At 37.3% G+C, this 22341-nt stretch overlaps 1 protein-coding gene across 2 annotated transcripts in view; it reads left to right on the forward strand.

Annotated features, from left to right (window-relative positions):
* Positions 1 to 22341, forward strand: part of RABL3 (RAB, member of RAS oncogene family like 3) — a 53392-nt gene that overhangs the window by 25073 nt on the left and 5978 nt on the right. The window contains exons 3-5 of one of the 2 annotated variants that reach the window (XM_004606691.2): positions 2116 to 2245; positions 10714 to 10828; positions 18394 to 18544. In XM_004606691.2, coding sequence (XP_004606748.1) covers positions 2116 to 2245; positions 10714 to 10828; positions 18394 to 18544 — 396 coding nt within the window. The remainder of the gene's footprint in view (positions 1 to 2115; positions 2246 to 10713; positions 10829 to 18393; positions 18545 to 22341) is intronic. The other variant, XM_055126691.1, reaches the window with a different exon arrangement.

Consider the following 22341-nt stretch of genomic DNA (forward strand, 5'->3'; position numbering starts at 1 on the left):
ATAACATGGTCTTTAGTTGTATTCTAATAGTTATTTAATAGTGGCAGTAAGTGTTTATAGAGTTCAGAGCATGATAAAGGGAGTTTTATTTGAGAAGAAAATCATTAGAGATTTTTGAGAAGGCTGGTATGATCTGACTTGCATTTTAAAATAATCCGTCTCATGATTTTGTAGAAATAAGGAAAGGTAACCAGAGCAAGATTCTAGTAGGGATATCAGTTGGGAAATCATTTAAATCATTTCAAAGAGATGACCAAAATAGTAATAGTGAATGGTAATAGTGGAGATTGTGAGAAATCAACATATTTTGATTATATTCTAAGGCAAAAGCAACAGGATAATTTGTTGACTGATTAGATATGCTGCAATTAGATATCCCAAAATCTTGGGATTTGGGCCCGTTGAGTAAATGGAGTAAGGGAATTGGCTTTTACTGAGAGAAATTGAAAAAAAGAGTTTGAGAGGAAGAGCATTTTTTTTAATTTAATAAATTAATTAAATGAGTTAAATTTAAGGTACTATTTGACATTCAAATTGTAGTTTGGTTGATATGATAGTCCAAAGGACTGATGGAGGATAGATTAAAATGTAAATTTATTAACGCATTGATGACATTTTAAAAGCATATGAGAACAAATCATGAAAGAAAAGAAGAGCTTCCTAACCCTAACCCTTAGCAGATTCCAACAACTAGAGGTCATAAAGATAAGAGAAGAAAAATGGAGAGTAAAAATAATTAACCAGTGAGGTTGAAGAAATTTAAGTAATATCTGCAAGTTAAATGAGGAATATTTTTTTAAGGCTGAAAAGTGATTAGTAGTTATAATTTATAGGATAAGATAAAAATTATTAGCTCATCATAGGTGTGACTTTGGTAAGAAATACTTGTGGGGTAACTGGAGCAAAAGTTTGACAGGAATGAATTCAAAACAAATTGGAAGGGGAAATTTTATAGCCAGCTGAGGGTAGACAACTCTATTTGTTTATGTGATGTCAGTTTTTTTCTTTAAAGATCACTCATATAAGATAAAATAACTGAATTACAGGTCATAAGATTGAAGGTCTTAGAACTCTTTTAAAGCTTTTGCTACATAAAGGAATAGAGATATGGCATGGTGTTGTAATTTAAATTATTAAAACAATGTAAATAATAATGAGTAATGTTAACATGGGGAAATTGACAGGATACTGGTAACGTGGTGGTAATTATTGAAGAAAGATAAAATATGATGAAGATAAGGGAGAGAAAGGACAATTGATAGACCTATGCCTCTTTTATTTATTTATTTATTTATTTATTTATTTATTTATTTATTTATTTTATTGAATCACCATGTGAAAAGTTACAAAGTTCTCAGGCTTATGTCTGAGTTATACAATGTTCAAACACCCATCCCTTCATCAGTGCCCATATTCCACCACCCAAAACCCCAGTAGACCTATGCCTCTTTGATAAGAAGATGAGATCTCATGACCAGGAATGGGATTTGGCCTTATGCATACAGACAACCTTTGATAATAGCTGTTAGGAAAGCAGAAAATAAGGGCACAGATGTGAAGAGGTGGATAGATGGATAGACATTGGAAGAGCAACTTGTCAGAATTTTCTTATGTCTCATAAAACAAGATTGTTAGCTGTGTTTGAGGTTAGAGAAGAGATAAAATTTTTAAAAAGAGAAGAATGTATGAAATAGTTTCCTGAGTGGAAAAAGAAAATGGATTATGGAACTGACTGAAGTAAAGTTCAAAAGATACACTTGAATTAAAATAAATCCGGTCCCATTAATGTATATTTTTCTGAGTTTTACATTCGGGGCTAGATGAATGTAGCATGAGGGCAAAAGAAGTGACTGAAATGACAAATCATGGAATTTACACTTGGTTAGGAAACTATTAGAAAATGGAATGGGGAGCTATGGAAAGTGTTGAGGTCAATAAACGGTAGTTCCTGTGGAATGAAAAAATGAAGTTTTACTGGATGGAGGAAGGTGTAAAAGAGGTAGTGATTAGAGAATCAGAGGCTGAAAAGGAATGTCCAGTATGTTAGACTGGAATAGGATGCTTGGCAGTTTACTTAGTGGCTATAATAATTATTTTGATGGATTGATTTGTTAGGTTCATGACTACAAAGAAGGAACCCCAGAAGAGAAGACCTACTATATAGAATTATGGGATGTTGGCGGCTCTGTGGGCAGTGCCAGCAGTGTGAAAAGCACAAGAGCAGTATTCTACAACTCTGTAAATGGTAAAGCATTTTTCTAATTTCTACCATATGTTAATGTCCTAAGGAGTACAGAGTATCTGATGTGGAATGTATGTCATTCCAGACTCATTTTGATTTAAGTAAGAGCTAATGTTCACAACTCTTATTTTACTTACTTGTTCATGCACTTATTCACTTATTCAATTTATGGTATTGGGGATCAAATCAGGACCTTGTATATCACACCTTTTGTTTTAAATCTGCATATTACATTCCTACTTGTATGACTAGATTCCTACCATGTAATATAGTACAGTATTTCTGAACCTTTTTATGAGTATTTTCTTTTCGCAGTCATTTTTGTGTTTTCTTCACTTGTTATTTCCCTCTACTCACCTTTACATGATTTTCACCTGTGATAACTAGCCTTGGCACATCTTGGGGTTCAGATAGCCCTCAAGTAAGAAACACTGATTTAGAACATCAACTATCTGCTTGTGTACATGTGCCTATTTAAGTTCTTTTCATAAACTACATATTGAGAAATAAAATTATATTTTGGTACCAGACCCCCAAAAATGGAATTTTTAAAAAAACTGTAGCCTGGGAGTACTACATCTTATTCATGCTGAGGAAGTATAGAAGATCCATAGTCTAAGTCAATATCCCAGAAATAGAGATTTCTTTAATCTACGTCTTAGAGAAAGTACTACTTAATTATAAAGAGCTAAGGTGTTTTAGGGATGTGGGAAAGTCACCCTGTTGTAGATATTCAGATAACTGAAACGGGTTATATTGAAAGTGCATCACTGTATCACTGTCATCCCGTTGCTCATCAATTTGCTCGAGCGGCACCAGTAACGTCTCCATTGTGAGACTTATTGTTACTGTTTTTGGCATATCGAATACGCCACGGGTAGCTTGCCAGGCTCTGCTGTGCGGGCAGGATACTCTTGGTAGCTTGCCAGGCTGTCCGAGAGGGGTGGAGGAATCAAACCCGGGTTGACTGCATACAAGGCAGATGCCCTACCCACTGTGCTATAGCTCCAGTCCATTGGAAGTGCATAATAGAAGATTTAAGTGCAGTACAGAGCTTGCATGTTCTCTGTCAAGGAAGTAAATAACTACTATCACCAGTAATTTATTAATAGTATTTCTTTATCCTCTCTTTTATAATTTACTTTGGAAAACTTTTTTCAATTTTTTTAATGTTTTTTTCAATAGTGGAATGCAGTTTTAACTTGTCTTTGGCATACCAAAATACATGGCCTCCCACCCCTTCTCTCTCCTGTAGATGCATAGCTGTTAACTGGATCTCATATATACTATGCACAGATCTCATTCAGTGTTACATAAACATTGCTATTAATCAATACCTTCTTAATTCCTTAGATTCTTCTTTTCATTGTCTCCCCATATCATAAGGCAGATACTATTAAAAGAAAAAAAAAGAGTAGAGGAGATTCTTGCCCACATAGATGAGAATGTATGATGCATTGTGTTTTAAGTGAGACCTATGTTACATTTAGCTCAGAATTCTACTAAAATTGTCATAATCTAATTAAAGGAGTAAAATATTTTTAAATAAAATAAAATGATAGCACTGATACATGACACTGCCATGAAAGGAAGCACATGTCAGTGGTATATTTTAGTACAATTGTATAAATGAGAAAGATCGTAAGATAAGATTAATATAGTTCTGCATGACTTCTTAGAAAATAAGGAAGAAATGAAGCCTGGGTTAGAGGTAGAATCAAGTGATAAATTTTATAACAGCAAAATTCTAAATAAATCTTAAAGATAAGAACCAGTCACATTGTAGAAACTTTATGTAACTCTAAGTTACAAATTTAAGTGCCAAAGAAGAAATCCATATGAATTTATATTTGTCTAATTATCTTTTTATAGATAAAACTCACATACATTTGTTTTTCTTAAAGATAAATCTTTTCTACTAAGAAGATATTCTATGCTGTTTCTGAAACATTCCTCTTGATAGAATTTTATCCACCTGTCATCTGTAATTTCCTGTGAAACAGAGCATAAAATGACTCAATTCAAATGCACTCTTTTTGAGGGGGGAAGGGTTATGGCATACCCAGGAGTACTCAGGCGCTACTCCCCTCTCAGTGCTCAGGATGCTAGATAATTCCCAGGGATCAGTCTTAGGCCTCCCGCATGTAAATCATGAGCTCTAGTCCTTTGAGCCATCTCTTGGGCCCCCAAATGAAATATTTACTTTTAGTAATCCCTTTCTTCCCTTATTATTGTACTCTCTTCCAATTTGATGAACTGGCCTAGGAATCCTTGAAGGAAACCCATAAAGTGCTCTAACACTCTCAAGATTAGAAAAGTATTTTAATTAGCTATCACCGACAATTCCTTCTTCTGAGTCCCACCATAATTTATATTCAGCAAAGCAAGAACTCTCTGCCCAGTTGAAAGAGAATAAAGAAAAGAACTGATTTAAAGCCTATTTATAAAATTCACAAATCGTTAGAAAGAAATAAGAAGGATGGGAGGGAAGGAGCATTTATCTAATAATTTATCTATGCCTTTACAATTCATTTCCCAGCTCAAGATCTCACTCATTAGTTTTGTGATCTGTATTCCTAGGACTTACAAGAAAATATACACTTCTAAAGTGAGACTTTAATTTGCCTTCTTCTTCCTGTCTTTGACCATCAGATTACCTGTATTAAAATTCTTGCTACCCACTCTTGGCACTTCTGTTCAATATAGTACTGGAAGTACTTGCCATAGCAGATAGTGAGAAAAAGATATCAAGGGCATTCAAATACAAAAAGAAGAAGTCAAGCTTTCACTATTTGCAAATGACATGATACTATACTTAGAAAATCTTTAAGACTCTACAAACAAGCTCCTAGAAACATAGGTTTGTATAGTAAAGTGGCAGGCTATAAAGTCAATAACCTAAAGTCCATGGCTTTCCTATATACAAATAGTGAAAGAGAAGATAAAGATATTTCAGAAAAGAATCCTGTTCACAACTGTGCCTTCAGTTGAACTAAAGAATTGAAGGATCTATACAAAGAAAAGTACAAAACACTACATCAAGGAAATAAAAGTGCACATGAGGAAATAGAGACGCATCCCCTGCTCATGAATTGGAAGGATTAACGCTGTCAGAATGGCAATACTCCCCAAAGCATTTCACAGATTTAATTGGGTTCCTATAAGGATATCCATGACATTTTTCAAAGAAAAAAGATCAAGCACTCCTGAAATTCATATGGAATAACAAACTCCCACCAATAGCTAAAGCAGTCCTTGGGGAAAAGAAGATGGAAGGCATCACATTCCCCAACTTCAAACTGTACTACAAAGCAGTAATAATTAAAACAGCATGATCTTGGTATAGAGACAGACCCACAGACCGATGGAATAGAGCTGAATATTTAAAAAAACAGACCCTTAAATATATGATCACTTAATCTTTGACAGTGGAGCAACAATTGTGAAGTGGAGCAAGGAAATCCTCCTCAACAAGTGATGCTGGGAAAACTGGACAGCTACATACAAAAAAAAAAAAAGTCACAAAAGTCAGACAAATGGATTAAAGACCTCAGTATCTCTCCTAGAAGGCACATAGAGGAAAACATAGGCAGAACCCTCCTTAACACTGAAGCTAAAGGATCTAAAAATAGGAAATACCACTGACCAAGCAAGGGGAAGCAAAGATAAATGGAACTACATTAAGCTAAGAAGTTTCTACATATCAAAAGAAACAGTGACTAAAATATAGAGATAGCCCATGGAATGGGAAAAATTATTTACCAATACCCATCAGATAAGGGGTTAATCATCATCATCATCATCATCATCATCCCATTGATCGTCAAATTTATCAAGCAGTCTCAGTAACGTCTCCATTCGTCCTAGCCCTGAGATTTTAGAAGCCTCTCTTGTCCTTCACAAGGATGCTGCATTTGAGGCTTTTTCAGGGTCAGGAGAATAAGATGGATCCATCATTACTGGTTTTGGCATATGAATACACCATGGGGAGTTTGCAAGGCTCTCCCATGTGCGCAGGAAACTCTTGGTAGCTTGCCAGGTTCTCCGAAGGGAGAAGTAGACTATAAGATGTCATTTCAAGGAGCTTGGTTTTAAGTCTCTGGATGTTGGCCGTGGGTGGGATTACATGGCACCAGGGGCAGTCCCTGGGTATGACGGCCTAGCTACTGGAAAATGGGAAATCTGGGCGGAAGAGGCCCAGTCCCGATCCGAGCAGGTTTGGAGGTCTCAGCCCCAGTTCCCACACACCTGGGTTCCTCTGCCGGTACCTTCATGCATGAGGCTTGTCCGAACGTGTGGAGAGGGGCCTTGAGCATGGCTGTGGCTAGGCTCCAGAGGTCTTTGGCCCCAGGAGCTCTGCTTGGGGCAGAGGGGGGGAAGGGGGGGCAGCTGGAGCCCACCCCCTTGTAGGGGCCCCGGGGAAGACAGCCAGGCACACGGGCAAGAAGTTAATATCCAAGATATTTAAGGCACTGGTAGAACTTAACTTGCTTTTAAGTCTCTGGATATTGGCCGTTGATGGAATTACACACACCTGGGTTCCTCTGTCGGTACCTTCATGCGTGAGGCCTGTCCAAATGTGTGGAGAGGGGCCTCCAGCATGGCTGTAGCTAGGTTCCGTTGGTCTTCGGCCACCGGGAGCTCTGCTTGGGGTGGGGAGGGAAGTTGGAGCCCATCCTCTCCGAGGGGCCCTGGGGAAGATAGCCAGGCGTGCGGGCAAGAGACTCTTTGCCGGTAGAACTTTATTAGGAAAAAACCTTCCAATCCCATAAAAAAAAAAAAAAATTGGTAGAAGAAATGAACAAAAACTTCAAAGGAAAAATACAGATTACCAAAAGACACATCAAACAATGCTCTGCATTGCTAATCATCAGGGACATGCACATGAAAACAACAATGAGATTGTTACAGAGACTGGTACCCATCAAAGAGAATAAGAACAACCAGTGCTGGCGCAGATGTGGGGGAAAAAGGGACTCTCATTCATTGTTGGTGGGAATGGCCACTGATCCAGCCTTTTTAGAAAATAATATAGGCATTCTTTGAAAAGCTAGAAATTGCGCTTTCTTATGACCCAGCAATACCACTTCTAGTAATATGCCCCTGGGATGCAAACCCCTGGGATGCAAAAGCACAGTAGAAATGACATCTGCACTTGTTTGTTCATTGCAGCACTGTTCATAATAGCCAGAATTTGGAAATAACACAAGTGCCTAAGAACAGACAGCTGCTTAAATAAGCTGTGGCACATCTACTCAATGGAATACTATAGAGTTAGAAAAAAAATGAAGTTATGAAATTCACTTAAAAATGGATGGACATAGAGTTTCATGGATGGGAGATATGTGTTGAACGTGGACAAAGGACCAAACATGATGACCTCAGAATATGTGTATTGCAAACCATAATCCCCCAAAGGGGAGGGGGAGTGAGAAAGAGAGAGAGAGAAAGTGCCAGCCACAGAGGCAGGCTGGGTTGGGGGGTAGTGGCAGGAGAAATAAGGGGGATATTGATGGTGGGAAATGTACACTGGTGGAGGGATGAATGTTGGAACATTGTATGACTGAAACCCAATCACAGAAACCTTGTATCTCACAGTTTTTCTCACAGTGACTCAATAAAAAATAAGTAAATTTAAACAAATAGATAAAATTCTGGCTGCCTCACTTACATGTAACCTAGGGCAACTTCCTCAACTTCCGAGTCTCACTTTCTACTTGTATAATATAATTCTTAGCTCATAGGACTGTTCTGAAAATCAAATTAGATTGCTCATATAAATAACAAAAGGTAATACTTAAGTGCTGGATATTCTTTATTATTTTATGTTGATTAGGTAAGTACACAGGGAAGGACCCCCATGTTAATGGAATTTCTGAGAAGTAATAAAACCAAGAGCTCAACACTGCAAATAGCCCATCTTGTAAACTCAGGCCTGACAAGAATTTCACCTAGAGCCAGCAACAGACCCAAAGAAGGATGGACCTCTCTCTGAGAGAAGCTCTATCAGGAACAAAGGAATTTCAAAGAAGGTCCTTGGATCACTCCCAATTCTACCCCAGCAATAGACTTTTACCTAGGTAGATGCCCCAAAACGAGGGGGAGATAGGGGGCAGGTTAGGAAAACCCTATAAATGCCACCTTCAGCAAAGGAAGGTCACACATATGCTGCCCAAGCCCATGTACTGCTTATGCCCTCATGGCTGAGCACATGTAGTACCCAAGCACATTTGTCATGCACATCTCCCCTCTTGAGATGAGTACTTTCACACTTGCTTTTTAATGCTGGTGTGTGTGTCTCCAGCTTTGGAGAAGCCCGCATTCTCTCTCTCGAGCACATTACTCTCTCTCACTTTCTCTCCCTCCTTCCCCTTTCTAAAAACCTCTAAATAAATCAGTTTTTATTTACTGCTTGTCTACTCCTGAAGTTTTTTTCTGTGAGGTGAGACAAGAACCCCAAAACCTGGTTAAAGCCTAGGACTGACTTTCTTTTCCTGTAAAGAGCAAATCCAACCTGATTCCATGGCTCCCCAAGAAATTGGTTGGTGGTGATCAATTCCCTTACCAAAAAGACCAAGCAGACGTCAAGTATGGCTTGACAGCCACCTGGAAGGGCTGGCAGGCTCTCGTCCATGCTGTGCAGGGGCTCATCGCAGATTTTATCATTCCTAGTCTTCCCAGACAGCCTCAGGATGGCAGGGGTGGATCAGTAGAAAGTGACCATCTTTCTGCCCCTCACCTCACATAATCCACCCGTGGAGCCCACCGACTTCAATGGTAGCTTTGTTCTTTCATGGTAGCTCTTCATTCCTTTTTGTTTTGGGCCATACTTATCAGTGCTTGGATGTTACTCCTGGAATAGTGTCCGGGGCTTGTTCTGGGCAGTGGACCATGTTACGCTGGGTATCAAATCTGGCTCTTGCATATGCAAAGCATGCACTCCAACCCTTTGACCTTTGTCCCAGTCCCTTATTTCTTTTTAAAGAAATCTGATCTTTAGGGCTACAGAAGAGATAATATAGTGGGTAGTGGCTAGGGCACTTAACTTGCACACAGCCAACATGGTTTCAATCCCCAATACTCCCTATGAGCCATCCCAGGAGTGATCCTGAGCGCAGAAACAGAAGTAAAACCTGAGCATAGCAAAACAAAAATACCACGGATTCTGATGTCTAATAAAACTCCTCATTGAGGAATATAGAGTAAGTGCCATTGGATATAGGGATAAGTGTCAGACTCCTGTTTGTTCCAGACTCCAGAAGAGATTAACATATATCTGAGACAGCTTAAACAAGCTAACTATATCTTGTACATGTTCCTTAGTTCTATAAATATCTGTGAAAGCTAGAGATGCCAAGTAATTCTAACTCTTACCTTCTTTTTCAAATTGACTTATCATATTTCTTGAAGATAGAAGAAACATCAGTTTCATATTCTCTGTTGAAAGTGTTGAGGATTTGAAAATGCTGCAATCTTTTACCCACAGGATAATACCTTAAGTGCTACCAGTAATTGAAGTTTTTCTTCTGAAATCTTATAATAATAACTTCTGTTGCCTTTCTGATGCTATTATCTTATCTGATGCTATTTAATATTCATTACGGGTTTTTTTTATATAAGTCCATCTGCTTTCTTTACATAGTTCTTGTTTTTCTCTTACGAATTCATTTCTTTTTCTTCCTCTTTTTTTCTGGGAGCAGGCAGAGGTGGGGTGGGGTGTCACCTTCTCAGCAGTGTTCAGATCCTCTCCTGATATGACTGGCCAACCAGCTCAGACAGTTCACTGTTAAGCTACTCCCTTATAGTAGCCTAATTTTGCAACTGTATTTCTTAAAGGTAGCATGCTTAGTGTACATAAATTTTGAAAACTAAATTTATCACATAGTGTACCATAAATTTAGAAAACTAAAAAATTGGTAGACTTTTGGGACTTGATATGGCCTAGGGTACTCTAGATAAAATATTTTATCAGCTAAAGAATTAACATGCATGTCAAAGTAAATTAATGCCCTCATAATAAAATATTTAGTATTTTAGTGATTATAAGAAATATATGGATATATTATATTTAGGTTATATTATGGATTTTAAGTGATTAGAATTTCTTTTATGCCTGTTTATATTCTTTTTATTGGTGAGCAATTTTGCAACCAGGATTAGGCAAACTATTATGTTGAATGAAGCACAAAAGCTTTCATCTAAAAGTCCAGTGACATTTTGTCACCCCTTGTAAAATTTTTAAAAGTTAAATGAGTGATAAATTACACTTTGTAATCATTTATTCATATAATTATTTGGAATAATTTAGAAGAAATTGTATAATTATAGCTGAGTTTGTTATTTACACTGAAATGCTAGGTTTGTTAAGCAATCTAGTGTGTGTATTTAGTAAGCCTCTCTTTGTGAAATAAAGAATTAGTGAAATAAAGAATTGTTTATGATCGTGACATTACTTCCTCTGTTTATTTTAGGTATTATTTTAGTACATGACTTAACAAATAAAAAATCATCCCAAAATTTATACCGTTGGTCATTGGAAGCTCTCAACAGGGATTTGGTGCCAACTGGGGTCTTGGTAACAAATGGGTAAGCCCAGATTACTTTGTAACTCGTTTGAAATGTTGTATCAATTTCAAGAATATACACATCAAAATAACATTTTGTTTGATTTGAAATATTTTTTCCAGTCAATAACTTGACAGTGACCCTGACAAAAACAATAATGTCTTACTCTCTTAACTAGTGTCCCTCACAAAACATTTTAGTTAAATTTATTCTCTCAATTCTCATTTTTCACAATGCTTCTGGTGTCATATCTAAAATATTTTGCTTAATCCCAGATCATGTAGGTTTTCTGCTATATTTTTCTTCTAGAAGTTTAATGGCTTTACTTTTATTTTTAGATCTATGATCCATTTTGAGTTAGTTACAATGTTCTAGGGTTAGTTGAGATTGACTTTCATTTGTAAAAGTCCACGTATCTTAAAGTTCATTTATCCTAACACCATTTGTTAGCAAGATTATCTTTTCTCCGTTAAAATGCTTTTGTTCCTTTGCCAAAAATCAGTTTGTCATATTTACAAGAGTCTATTTCTCAATCTATTTTTTTCCTTATATATCTGTATCTTCAATACTATACAGTCTTGGGTTTTTTTTTCAATTTTATTTTCATAAAGTTGTTCATAGTAAGTGATTACATTCAATATTTCAACACCAATCCCACCACCATTATACCTTCCCTCCACCATTATTTCGAATGTTCTTACCACCACCAAAGCCTGTCCCAAAGGCAGATGCTGAATAATTTATTTTGTATTGCTTGTTATGAATAGTATATGGTGTCTAAAACTTTAAATAATTGGGATCCAGAGATATCTCTGTGGCGAGCTGCTGTCTTCCAAGCTTCATTTATAAGTCTCTGAATCATGCCGTTAATGCATGACTTTAATGACTCCCAGAGGCATCTTCGTGGGCATGACAGCCAGGACACCTGATGGGTGGGGAGATGGGAGGGTCGGCCCATACCTGCCGCCACGTGGCCTGGAGTTTTCAGTCACTGGTCCCATATACCTGGGATTTTCTGCTAGGGGTTTGTGGCTGCCAGGGTTCATTTGGAGGAGGTGGAGAGAGAATGCCTGCTTCATCTAAGGTGCCCCAGTGAAATCACCTCGGCAAGGGGTCCAGAGAAATCTCTGTGCCAAGTTCTGTCTTGTTTTTTATTATTATTATTATTATAACGTCTAAAAAGTAGGCAGTGTAATTCCTCCCACATTATTTCTCTTCAAAATTATTTAGCTAATTTACTTCATTTGCCTTTCCAAAATTAGCTTGTATGAAACTGAGAGAGAGACAGAGACAGAGAGAGAGAGAGAGAATATTTACAGATTTACAAGACTGTATTATAAGACATATTTACATATTATGTTCTAGGGGTACAATATTAAATATGTGTAACTGTAACATACCTACCACCAGTTTCTTCCACCACAGTATATTTAGCCCCCTTCCCACTTGGGTCTTCCCTTCCCCCCTCCACTCCAGTATCCAAATTCTGTGATCTGAGTTCAAAGGGTTGGTTTGGTTTAGTTTTCCTTGCCTTACTTTGCTTCTCCTTAACCAAACATCGGTGAGATCCATCCTATATTTATCTTTCTCTTAATGACTTAAGTAAGGTAGCATGACCTCTTCCAGTTTATTAATTTTTGTTACAAAAGCCAAGATTTCATATTTTCTTAAAAATCAGTAATATTCCATTTCTTTCTCACTTAATCTGTTTTGGGGCTCTTAGGTTGTTTCCATAGCTAGCAATATTATAAATAGCACTATTGATAATATAGGTATGAATGTATCTTTGTGAATTAGTGGGGTTGTTTTGTTTGTTTGCTTTGGGGGAGTCCCTAGCAGTGTCAGGTATTCTCCTGATTCTGTACTCAGGATCACATCTGGCAGGGTTTGGGGTACCATATGTGGTACCTAGGATCTGTAGTTTTCCTTATCATGATGTCCTTGACTGCTTTTCCTTGATGCTAATGCTGGTCTCATAAAATATGTTTGAAGAATTCCTGTCTTCTGTTTTCTGAAGAGCTTGAAAAGGATAGGTAATAAATCATCTCTGATGGTTCGGTGGAATTCCAAACCATGGGCCCAGGGCTTTTGTTTTTGAGTAAATTGCCGATTACTTTTTCATTTACTTCTTGTAAGTTGTCAGTTCAGGTTCTTTGTTTCTTTCTGAGTCTTTCTTGAAAGGTTATAAATTTAGTGACATAAATTCGCTCATAGTAGTCTTTTCTCCCCTTACAGTTCTGTTCATATATATTAGGGTTTATTTTGTTTCTGTTTTTGTTTGAGCCTTCAACTTGTCTATATTGTCAAAATTTCAACTTGAATTATATTGTTAAGTGTGTTTAATCTATACATCTAATTGAATACATTCTTTTCATCTTCTAGTTCATGAACACAGACTTCTTACCAGTTTTTTTTTTTGCATTGAGTCTGTGTTTTTTATTTAATTTTTACTGTTGAAATATGTTTTTTATGGCAGCAGAAGGTTTAATTCAATTTTCTTTTTTTATTTTAATTTTTTTATTAATGAATCACCGTGGGGGTACAGATACAGGTTTACATATTCTCGTGCTTGTGTTTCAGTCATATACAGCTTGAGTATCTATCCCTCCACCAGTGCTCGTTCTCCACTGATGACCCCATCATCCCTCCCACCCCCTCCCATCCCATTCCCCTCCCCACCCCGCCTCTTTGGCAGAGCATTCCCCTCTGTTCCCTCTCTCCCTTTGGGCGTTGTGATTAACAATGGAGGTCTTGGGTGGCCAATGTGTTCTGTCTATAGTCTGCTCTGTGCATGCCTCTCCCATCCTGAACGGGTCCTCCCACCACATTTTTGCTTGATATTCCCTTCTCTGAGCTGCCCTTTTCCCCAGCATGTGAGGCTAGTCTCCAAGCCATGGAGCAAATCTGGTACTTATTTATGTTATTCTTGGGTGTTAGGCCTCCATTTTGTTGTTTTATATTCCACATATGAGTGCAATTCTTCTGTGTCTGTCTCTCTCTTTCTGACTCATTTCACTTAGCATGATACTTTCCATGTTGATCCACTGGTATGCAAAGTTCATGACTTCATCTTTTCTGACAGCTGCATAGTATTGCATGGTGTAGATGTACCAAAGTTTCTTTAGCCAGTCATCTGTTCTTGGGTATTCGGGTTTTTTCCAGATTTTGCCTATCGTAAGCAGTGCTGCGATGAACATACATGTGCAGATGTCATTTCGACTATATCTTTTTGCCTCTCGGGAGTATATTCCCAGAAGTGGTATAGCTGGGTCAAAGGTATCTTTTGATTTCTTCCTTGACTTCCTTTGTGAGCCACTCATTGTTCAGCAATGAGTTGTTTAACTTCCAGGTGTTTGATTGGTTCTCCGCGTCTGTGTGTGATTAACTTCTATTTTCAGTGCATCATGGTCTGAAAAGATAGTTGATACAATTTCTATCTTCCCAATTCTATTGATGTATGATTTTGGAGAATGTTCTGTGTGCACTGGAAAAAAAAAGTGTATTCTTTCTTTTGGGGGTGTAAAGCCCTGTATAGATCTATTAGCCCTCTCTCCTCCATTTCTTCCTTCAGAGCCTTTGTTTCCTTGCTGAGTTTTGTTCTTGTTGATCTATCCAGAGGTGATAATGCATTGTTGAAATTTCCAACTACTATCATGGTGCTAGTGATGTCCCCGTTAAATTCTGCTAGGAGTTGTTTTAAGTATTTAGGTGGTCGCTCATTAGGTGCACATACGTTTAGGAGTGTGATTTCTTCCTGTTGTACATATCTCTTGATGAGTAGAAAATGACTTTTGCTGTCCCTTCTAACCTTTTTTCAGTCTGAAATCTGTTGTCGGATACTAGTATGGCCACCCCAGCTTTTTTGAGGGAGTTGTTTGCTTGCAGGATTGTTTTCCATCCTTTGACTTTTGGGTCTGTATTTGCTCTGACTATTCAGGTGTGTTTCTTGTAGGCAGCAGAATGTTAGGTTCTGTTTCCGAATCCATTTTGCCACTCTGTGTCTTTTAATTGGTGTGTTTAGGCCATTGACATTGAGAGTGGTTATTGTCATGTGATTTTGTGTCATCTTTCTGTAGGGTTTGTTGTTCTCGTGGGGTTTTTCCTTGTCTTACAGTAGCCCCTTTAGTCCTTCTTTTAAGTTTGGTTTTGAGTCTATGAAGGTTCTGAGCTGTTGTTTATCCATGAAGTAATGTATGGTTCCTTCAAGTTTAAGTGAGAGCTTAGTCAGATAAAGTATTTTTGGTGAGGCATTCATTTCATTGAGTCTTTTCACTATATCCCACCATTGTCTTCGGGCTTGGAGGGTTTCTTCTGATAGGTCTGCTGTAAATCTAAGGGGTGCTCCTTTGTATGTGATTTCCTTCTTTGACTTTGCTGCTTGCAGTATTGTATCTCTATCCATGTCATCCATCATTGTGACTATGATATGCCTTAGAGATTTTTTATTGGGGTCTCTTCTAGCTGGCACCCTTCGGACTCCTTGGATGTGAATGCCTGCATTCTCTAGCTCTGGGAGTTTCTTAGCAATGTTGTCTTTGACTGTGGTTTTTTCACTGGGATTAGTTCCCTGTGCTTCTGGTACTCCCATGATTCTTATGTTGTTCCTCTTAAGGTCATCCCCTAGGACTCTGATTCGCCCTAGAGCCATTTTGAGGTCTTCTGCCATTATTTGTTGTTGCCTATATGCTTTCTGTAGCTCATCCTCAAGCTCACTGATTCTGTCTTCGGCTGAGGTCATTCTACTGTTGAGGGCTCCTACTGAGTTTTTTATTTCATCTACTGATGCCTTTAATTGAGTCACTTCTGTTCGTAGCTTTGAGATTTCTGCTCTCATTTCTTCCTGTATTATCTTGGTGGTCCATTCCAATGCTGTGTTCATATGCTCCCTGAAATTATTGGATGTCTGTTCCATAGTTGCTTTATTGGATGTCTGTTCCATAGTTGCTTTGAGATCATCAATCATCACGATTTCCTCTCTGAATTTTCTATCTGAGAGGAGGCTGTATTTGTGGGCAGTCCCTGTTGAGGCTTCTGTGAGTTTTTCTTCATTCTCTCCTGGTGGTGGGAATTTTTTTTGTTTCTTCATGTTGTCATAGGTCTTACCGTCAGGCACTCTTCCTGGCTTATGTAGGTACCCTATTGAAGACTTGAGGCTATAATCTCTTTATAAAGGTTTTTTGTGCAATCTCTTGTGTTCACTGACAGTTTTTATGAAGTTAGGATGGGATAGGGTAGTTGACGATTGGCATATAGTTATAAGAAAGCCATGATGGTCTTCAAAGGAATAAGTTACATAAATTATGACATAAGTGAGCAATGCATTGAGAGGGGAGAAACAACTGCAGCCGCTTTAGAGGGAGGCCACGCCCCCTTTTGAGGCCACGCCTCCTGACGTAAGGACATGCCCCCACAATCTGGGCAGGACATGTGAATTAGGGCAGCGCTGAGGTTGACTGGCAGCTGGGGCAAAGTGGGGGTAGGAGTCCTGAAGAGCCCAAGCCAGCAGGATGCCGACTTGGGGGCAGTTTCTTGCCTCTTACCAGTTTTTAAAAGTAAATCAAGAACAGCATTTCATTTATCTATATGTATACTTATGGTATAACTTTAAAGGATAAGACTTTTGAAACAAAGTAGAATTATTGCAATAATTAAAATTCTCAGTGATCTAATAGAAAAAGTATCAAAAATTATTTTAATCACAATGTTGTTTTCTTAAGTTTCATCTCTATATCTTCTCTTTCCTTTTTCAACTTTATGTGGAAGTAGATGGCTTCTTTGTTCTATATTTTTCCTATATTCTGAATATTGCTGAATATATTCTTGTAGTGTCTCTTAAACTATAAATGCTAAATCTTAAATGGTAACAAAGTATAAAATATGAAAGATTACAGATTTCTCTCTTTTTTTTGATTCCTTATTTTTCCAAAGTGGTATTTTACATAAAATATTTTACCTGGTTGTCTGTCTCTTTGTGATGTTATTATCAGACCTGTTCATGATTAAGAAAAAATTCATCCTATTTTTAACCTAGTATGAGATGAACAAAAAATATTTTAAAATAATATAAAATTTAATGAAAATAGGAAACTAAAAATAGAAGAGAACAAATTATATTTATTACAACATGTTATACTACATATATAATTCATTTATATATTTAATGTGCCAAAGATTTCAAAAGTGACAAGTGTGTATATATCAGTGATAATGTTTGATTAAATATACTATTCAAAATTTTATGTGAGCCATAGTCAGTGAATATAGAAAAAGACAATAATTCCAATATTCTCAAAATTTTATTTGCTAATAAAACAGTTTAGTTTGGGAACATATCTCCTAACTCAAAGTTAATATTGGTAAAAAGAATTATGGTCCTGAATTTAAATTATTGATCTTTATATAATAAATAGAATATTATTTGGGGGGTAGGGCCACACCCAGACATGCTCCGAGCTTATTCCTAACTCTGTTCTCAGGGATCACTTCTGGTAGTACTCGGGAACTATATGGGATGCCAGGGACCAATTCTGAGTTAGCAACATGTAAGACAAGCACCCTATTGCTTTATTATCTCTGCAGACCCATAGTAATATTTTTTGAAGCAGGAATTCGCATCATTCAAAACAGTTTTGTTCTTAGATCAAGCATTAACAGGCTCTGTAATATTATTATAAAAGGCAAAGAAATTTTGTAATATTTTATACACAGTGTAGGATTATTCAAAACATAAAAGTAATATCAAAAGAAGAAAATAAGCTATGCTCAACTGGGTTATATTGATTAGATTATGCAATATTTCTATAAATGTCATAAGGTGTTGGCAACCATATTTTGCTTACCTGTATGTAAATTCAGCTTACATGTCAGTATACAAGCTCATTTTATTCCTCATGTGTGACTAGAATCTAAGTTATTTCAATAACATTGGAAATTTCATTCTTTTCATTAATGGAAGGAACACCAGTCTCTCCTTATTTCTTTTTACTACTCATTTTGCAGTTTAACTATTTCCTTCCCTTGTATGTTGAATCCATCTTTCCCCAGGCAATAGCATCACCTGTGGTCAGTTTGTTCTGGCCTTAAGCATCCTTATAACTTATTTTCCTGAAATGATCTATTTTTCTTTAATATTCATATACAGAAATATACTCAGATACAGAGCTTATGCATACTCCAGAAGGCACTCAAAAATCTTTTTTTTTTTAACCTCACACAAGGCTTGAGTACAGTGAATTCCTGAATTTTTCTCGCCACTGAGGGTTGAATTGCTCTATGCATCTATGTAGAAAAATTCCTTTGCTGGTAAAGACAGAGCTTCCATCAAGTCAACCTATCCAAGTCTATCTGGTGGGCACTGTGTTACGCAAAGTGTCTATAAGGTCTATGAGAACATTTGAGTAGCTAGATGAAAAATTGGAATTTAATACACAGTAAAGATGGATTGATATATGAACAAGTGAATGAAAGTGATTTGGAAAAAAGGTTTTTTGGTAATGGATAAGAAAGAGTCAATAAAATACCATTTCAAGATTAGACATCTACATCAGAAATGTAAATTCTATTCTTCTTATTGTTATTTATCACAGGGATTATGACCGGGAACAGTTTGCTGATAACCAAATCCCACTGTTAGTAATAGGAACTAAACTGGACCAGATTCATGAAACCAAGCGCCATGAAGTTTTAACTAGGACTGCTTTCCTGGCTGAGGACTTCATTGCAGAGGAAATTAATTTGGTGTGTATTTCCAAAAGTGCATGTTTGTATTATAATCAAGTAAAGTCAAAACATATAACTCACAAATCATATATTCTTGAAATAATAGTTGTGCTTGAAATCAAGCTATTTAGGGTTTAGTTCAAAATGTCGTGAAGATTGGAATTAATATCTACTGTCAGGTGGGCAGGGTCACTTCAGTCTCCTTATATATTGATCTGTTAGAATGTTCAAACCCTATTCTATGAAATAAAAATCCTGGGCTTTTTCTTGAAAATATTTTTTAAAATAACAGCCAGTGGAGGGTCACTGCTTTTTCACACTGCACCTTGATTATTCTTGTTTTAGAAAAGCCTCTTCATAAATTATAGAATTTACTTAAAATGTTTCAAATCAATAACAAGAAAATTACAAGCTCTAGCAGTGCATATATTATCTTACATGCATTATCTGACATGCATCGCGTCTACTTACTTATTATTATACCCATTTGAAAGATAAAAATTGAAATCACTGTGAAATGTATGCTTAGCACTCCGATTTTAGAGCCTGTGTTTTACTATAATCATATTAAAACTTAATTCTCCTTCTTCTAATATTTAGATCTTAGAGCTAAAATAATTCTCATAAATCTGGATCAAAGCTGTTAATACGCTGAGATGGCACCCAGAGGCAGATCATGGGTGTGACAGCCAGGACCCCAAGCGGGCAGGGAGACAGGGAGGGACGCCCGTCTCAGCTGCTGCCATGAGTCTCGTCCTAGAACCTGAATACCTGGGTTTTGCTTCTGGAAGCTCATGGCTGCTAGGGTTTCATCTGGAGTAGGCAGAGAGGGCACAACTACTCCATCTGAGGTGCCCTCATGGAACTGACTTGGTACGGGGTCCAGAGAAATCTCCGTCCAGCTGCTTTCTTCCAGAATCCACTGCTGTATCTCTGGATCACAATCTGCCTCCCTCCAGACGCCATGTCAGTGCATCAACGACCTTGGTCCAGAGACACAGCAATGAAGCCCTGTAGACAGCAGCTTGCCAGAGTCCTTGGGGTCCTGGTTGTCATGCCCATGATCTGCCTAAGGGTGCTATCTCAGCACATCAACAGCCTTAATCCAGAGACTCCAGAATGAATCTCAAAATGGATTAGCTCCCTACAGAGATGTCTCTGGACTGCAACCATTTACAATTTTAGAATTTCAGAAGCATGACCTCTCATGATATTCATGACAAGCAATAGAAAATAAATTATCTAGCATCTGCCCCTGGCAGGCAGTCTTGAATGGTGGTAGGAAACTTCAAACAAACCATAATGCCCAAAAGTAGAGAGAGTATGGGGGAAATTGTCTGCCATAGAGGCAATGGGAGGGTTGAGATGGGGGCTCGGGTTGGGAGGAGATACTGGGGACATTGGTGATGGAAAATGCACACTGGTGGAGAGATGGATATTCGATCATTGTATGACTGCAACTCAAACATGAAAACTTTATTACTGTATCTCACGGTGATTCAATTTAAAAAAGGAAAAGAAAGAAATAATCTAGATCAACAATTACCCAAACTTGATGGCATGTATCAGTAGTACTATTAACAATAGTACATGTGAAAATTTTTGAGTAACTGCCCCACAGCTGAAACTTTTTATTTTGTAGTTCTGACAGGAGGGCCAGGACTCTGTAAATGACTCATGTAGTTTTGACGCTTTTATACTGTGAATTGACATTTATGAACTATACTTAAATCAGCCCCTCCTCTACTTACTCAGCTTCTGACTTCCATTGTTTCATGCATTGTGCTGTGCAGTGGAGGAGCCTTATTTTTAGAGGCTCCATTCCATGAAGTTGCCATCATGGAATATTTGAAATTCTCCAGATCATTGGAACTGGACTATGATATTCCAGAGGATTCTTACTACATAGGATATAAAATATCTGTGTTAAAAATGAATGTTTTTTTGAACATTATTTCCACAATTATGGAAATATTTACCACTAAATGCACTAATTTTTTAATGATAAAAAATTTTTATTGTTCAAGTAACATAATTACAATAGTGTTAACATTTGTACTTTTGATGTACAAAGTCACTCTACCTTCACCACCACCAAAGTGCCAAAGACCTGTCTCCTGATGTTACTCCTAATCCATCTTTTAGTAACCCCCTTATACTAACTTCTTGCCCCCACTGTTTGGTAATCTTGGTTCTGTAATGGAAGTCCAAGAGTTTGTTATCATTCGGTACTTCCTGTTGTCTTCCTTTTTTTTTTATTTACCACATTGGAGTGCAACCATCCAGTATTGTCCTTCTTCATCTTACTTTGTTTAACATGATTGATACCTTTACTTCCGTTCATCAGTGATAAATGTATTTTATGATACCTCTATTCCTAGTACTTGGATTTCTTTGAAATTTATCTTCATGTATGTTTTTCCAACTTTCTTAGGTAGGGACATCTTTTCATTGTTAATAAGATACAAAAATACTCAAATGTTAGTTTGGCATATATCCTTAGCAGAATTTATATATGATTTTGTCCTTTAATCAGTTTTTTAACTTCAGGAAACAAGAGGCTCTTGAGGGTGCAGAGAAGGAAAATTGGATAAAATTTCAAAAAGAGAAAGAAGCAAATAGGAAGCCTTGAATTAAAAAGTAAAAGTACCTATTAGTGCTTGCATATTTGATAACTATATGTTTACTTAAAATTACAGAAAAGTATGTTGTCAGATAGATAGTACAGAAGGTAGAGTGTTAGCCTTATAAGTGCCCAACTTGAGTTTGATCCCCAGCACCCCTTATGATCCTCCAAGCCTTCCAAGAGTGACCGCCTAAGCACAGAGCCAGGATAAGCCCTGAGCACCACCAGGTGTGACCCAACCCCCCACCCACCCAAATACAACTTTTTAAAACTTACAGAAAGTAATAACATATATGTATACATCAAATCTGAAATAAAAGCTATAACCTTTACCTAAAGAGAAGGAAAATTTGTTTAAAGTATAAACGATAAGTCATTAAAAAAAATTTTACTAAGCTGGGGCTGGAGAGATAGTGCAGTGGATTGGGCACTTGCCTTGCACAGGAGTGACCTGGATTTGATCCCCAGCACCCCATATGGTCCCCTGAGCCCACCAGAGCCCACCAGGCATGATACCTGAGCACAGAGACAGGAGTAAGCCCTGAGCACCACCAGGTATGGTCCAGAAACTAAACATAACAAAAATATTCTGTTAACCTTATTGGTCTAGTACAAGTTATTCTCTATTATGTCTTTATTTCTACTGAGAATTCTAATCATGTGATCACAGGATCACATGATTATACTCAAGTATCTTACCTAGTTAATATTTCTTTCTCAAGTTTGGCAGTCTGTTCAAAGGAATTTTTCCGGCTTTGTCCTCAGCCATGATCAATAACAGATGCTTTTTCCAACTTTAAAATTCGTATTCTATAATCATGATTCTCAACTTTAAAATTTCATTCTAGTCAACTTGAAATTGTCGAACCTTGGGCACTTTGGTGGTAGGGAAAGTGCAGTAACTTTGTACATCAAAACCACAAAAGTTAACACTATTGTAACCAATCCAATCTACAATTTAAAAAAGAAAAATGAGTTTGGAAGAGGCCTTTCTTCCTTTCTTTCTTTCTTTTTTCTTTTCTGTTAGATTTACTCTTTGCTCCTTGGGATTTAAATTGATTGGGAATCATTTTTGATTTGGACATTCCGGTGACTAAGTAATTAGTATTCATTTTTTGAAACATTCCTAACAGAAGTCTCTCCAAGGTTTGTATTTTATAAGCCACAAATGCCGTATGATTATGTTCAA

The sequence above is a fragment of the Sorex araneus genome, chromosome 2 (assembly GCF_027595985.1).
Source record: "Sorex araneus isolate mSorAra2 chromosome 2, mSorAra2.pri, whole genome shotgun sequence".
In the NCBI taxonomy this organism is placed as follows: domain Eukaryota; kingdom Metazoa; phylum Chordata; class Mammalia; order Eulipotyphla; family Soricidae; genus Sorex; species Sorex araneus.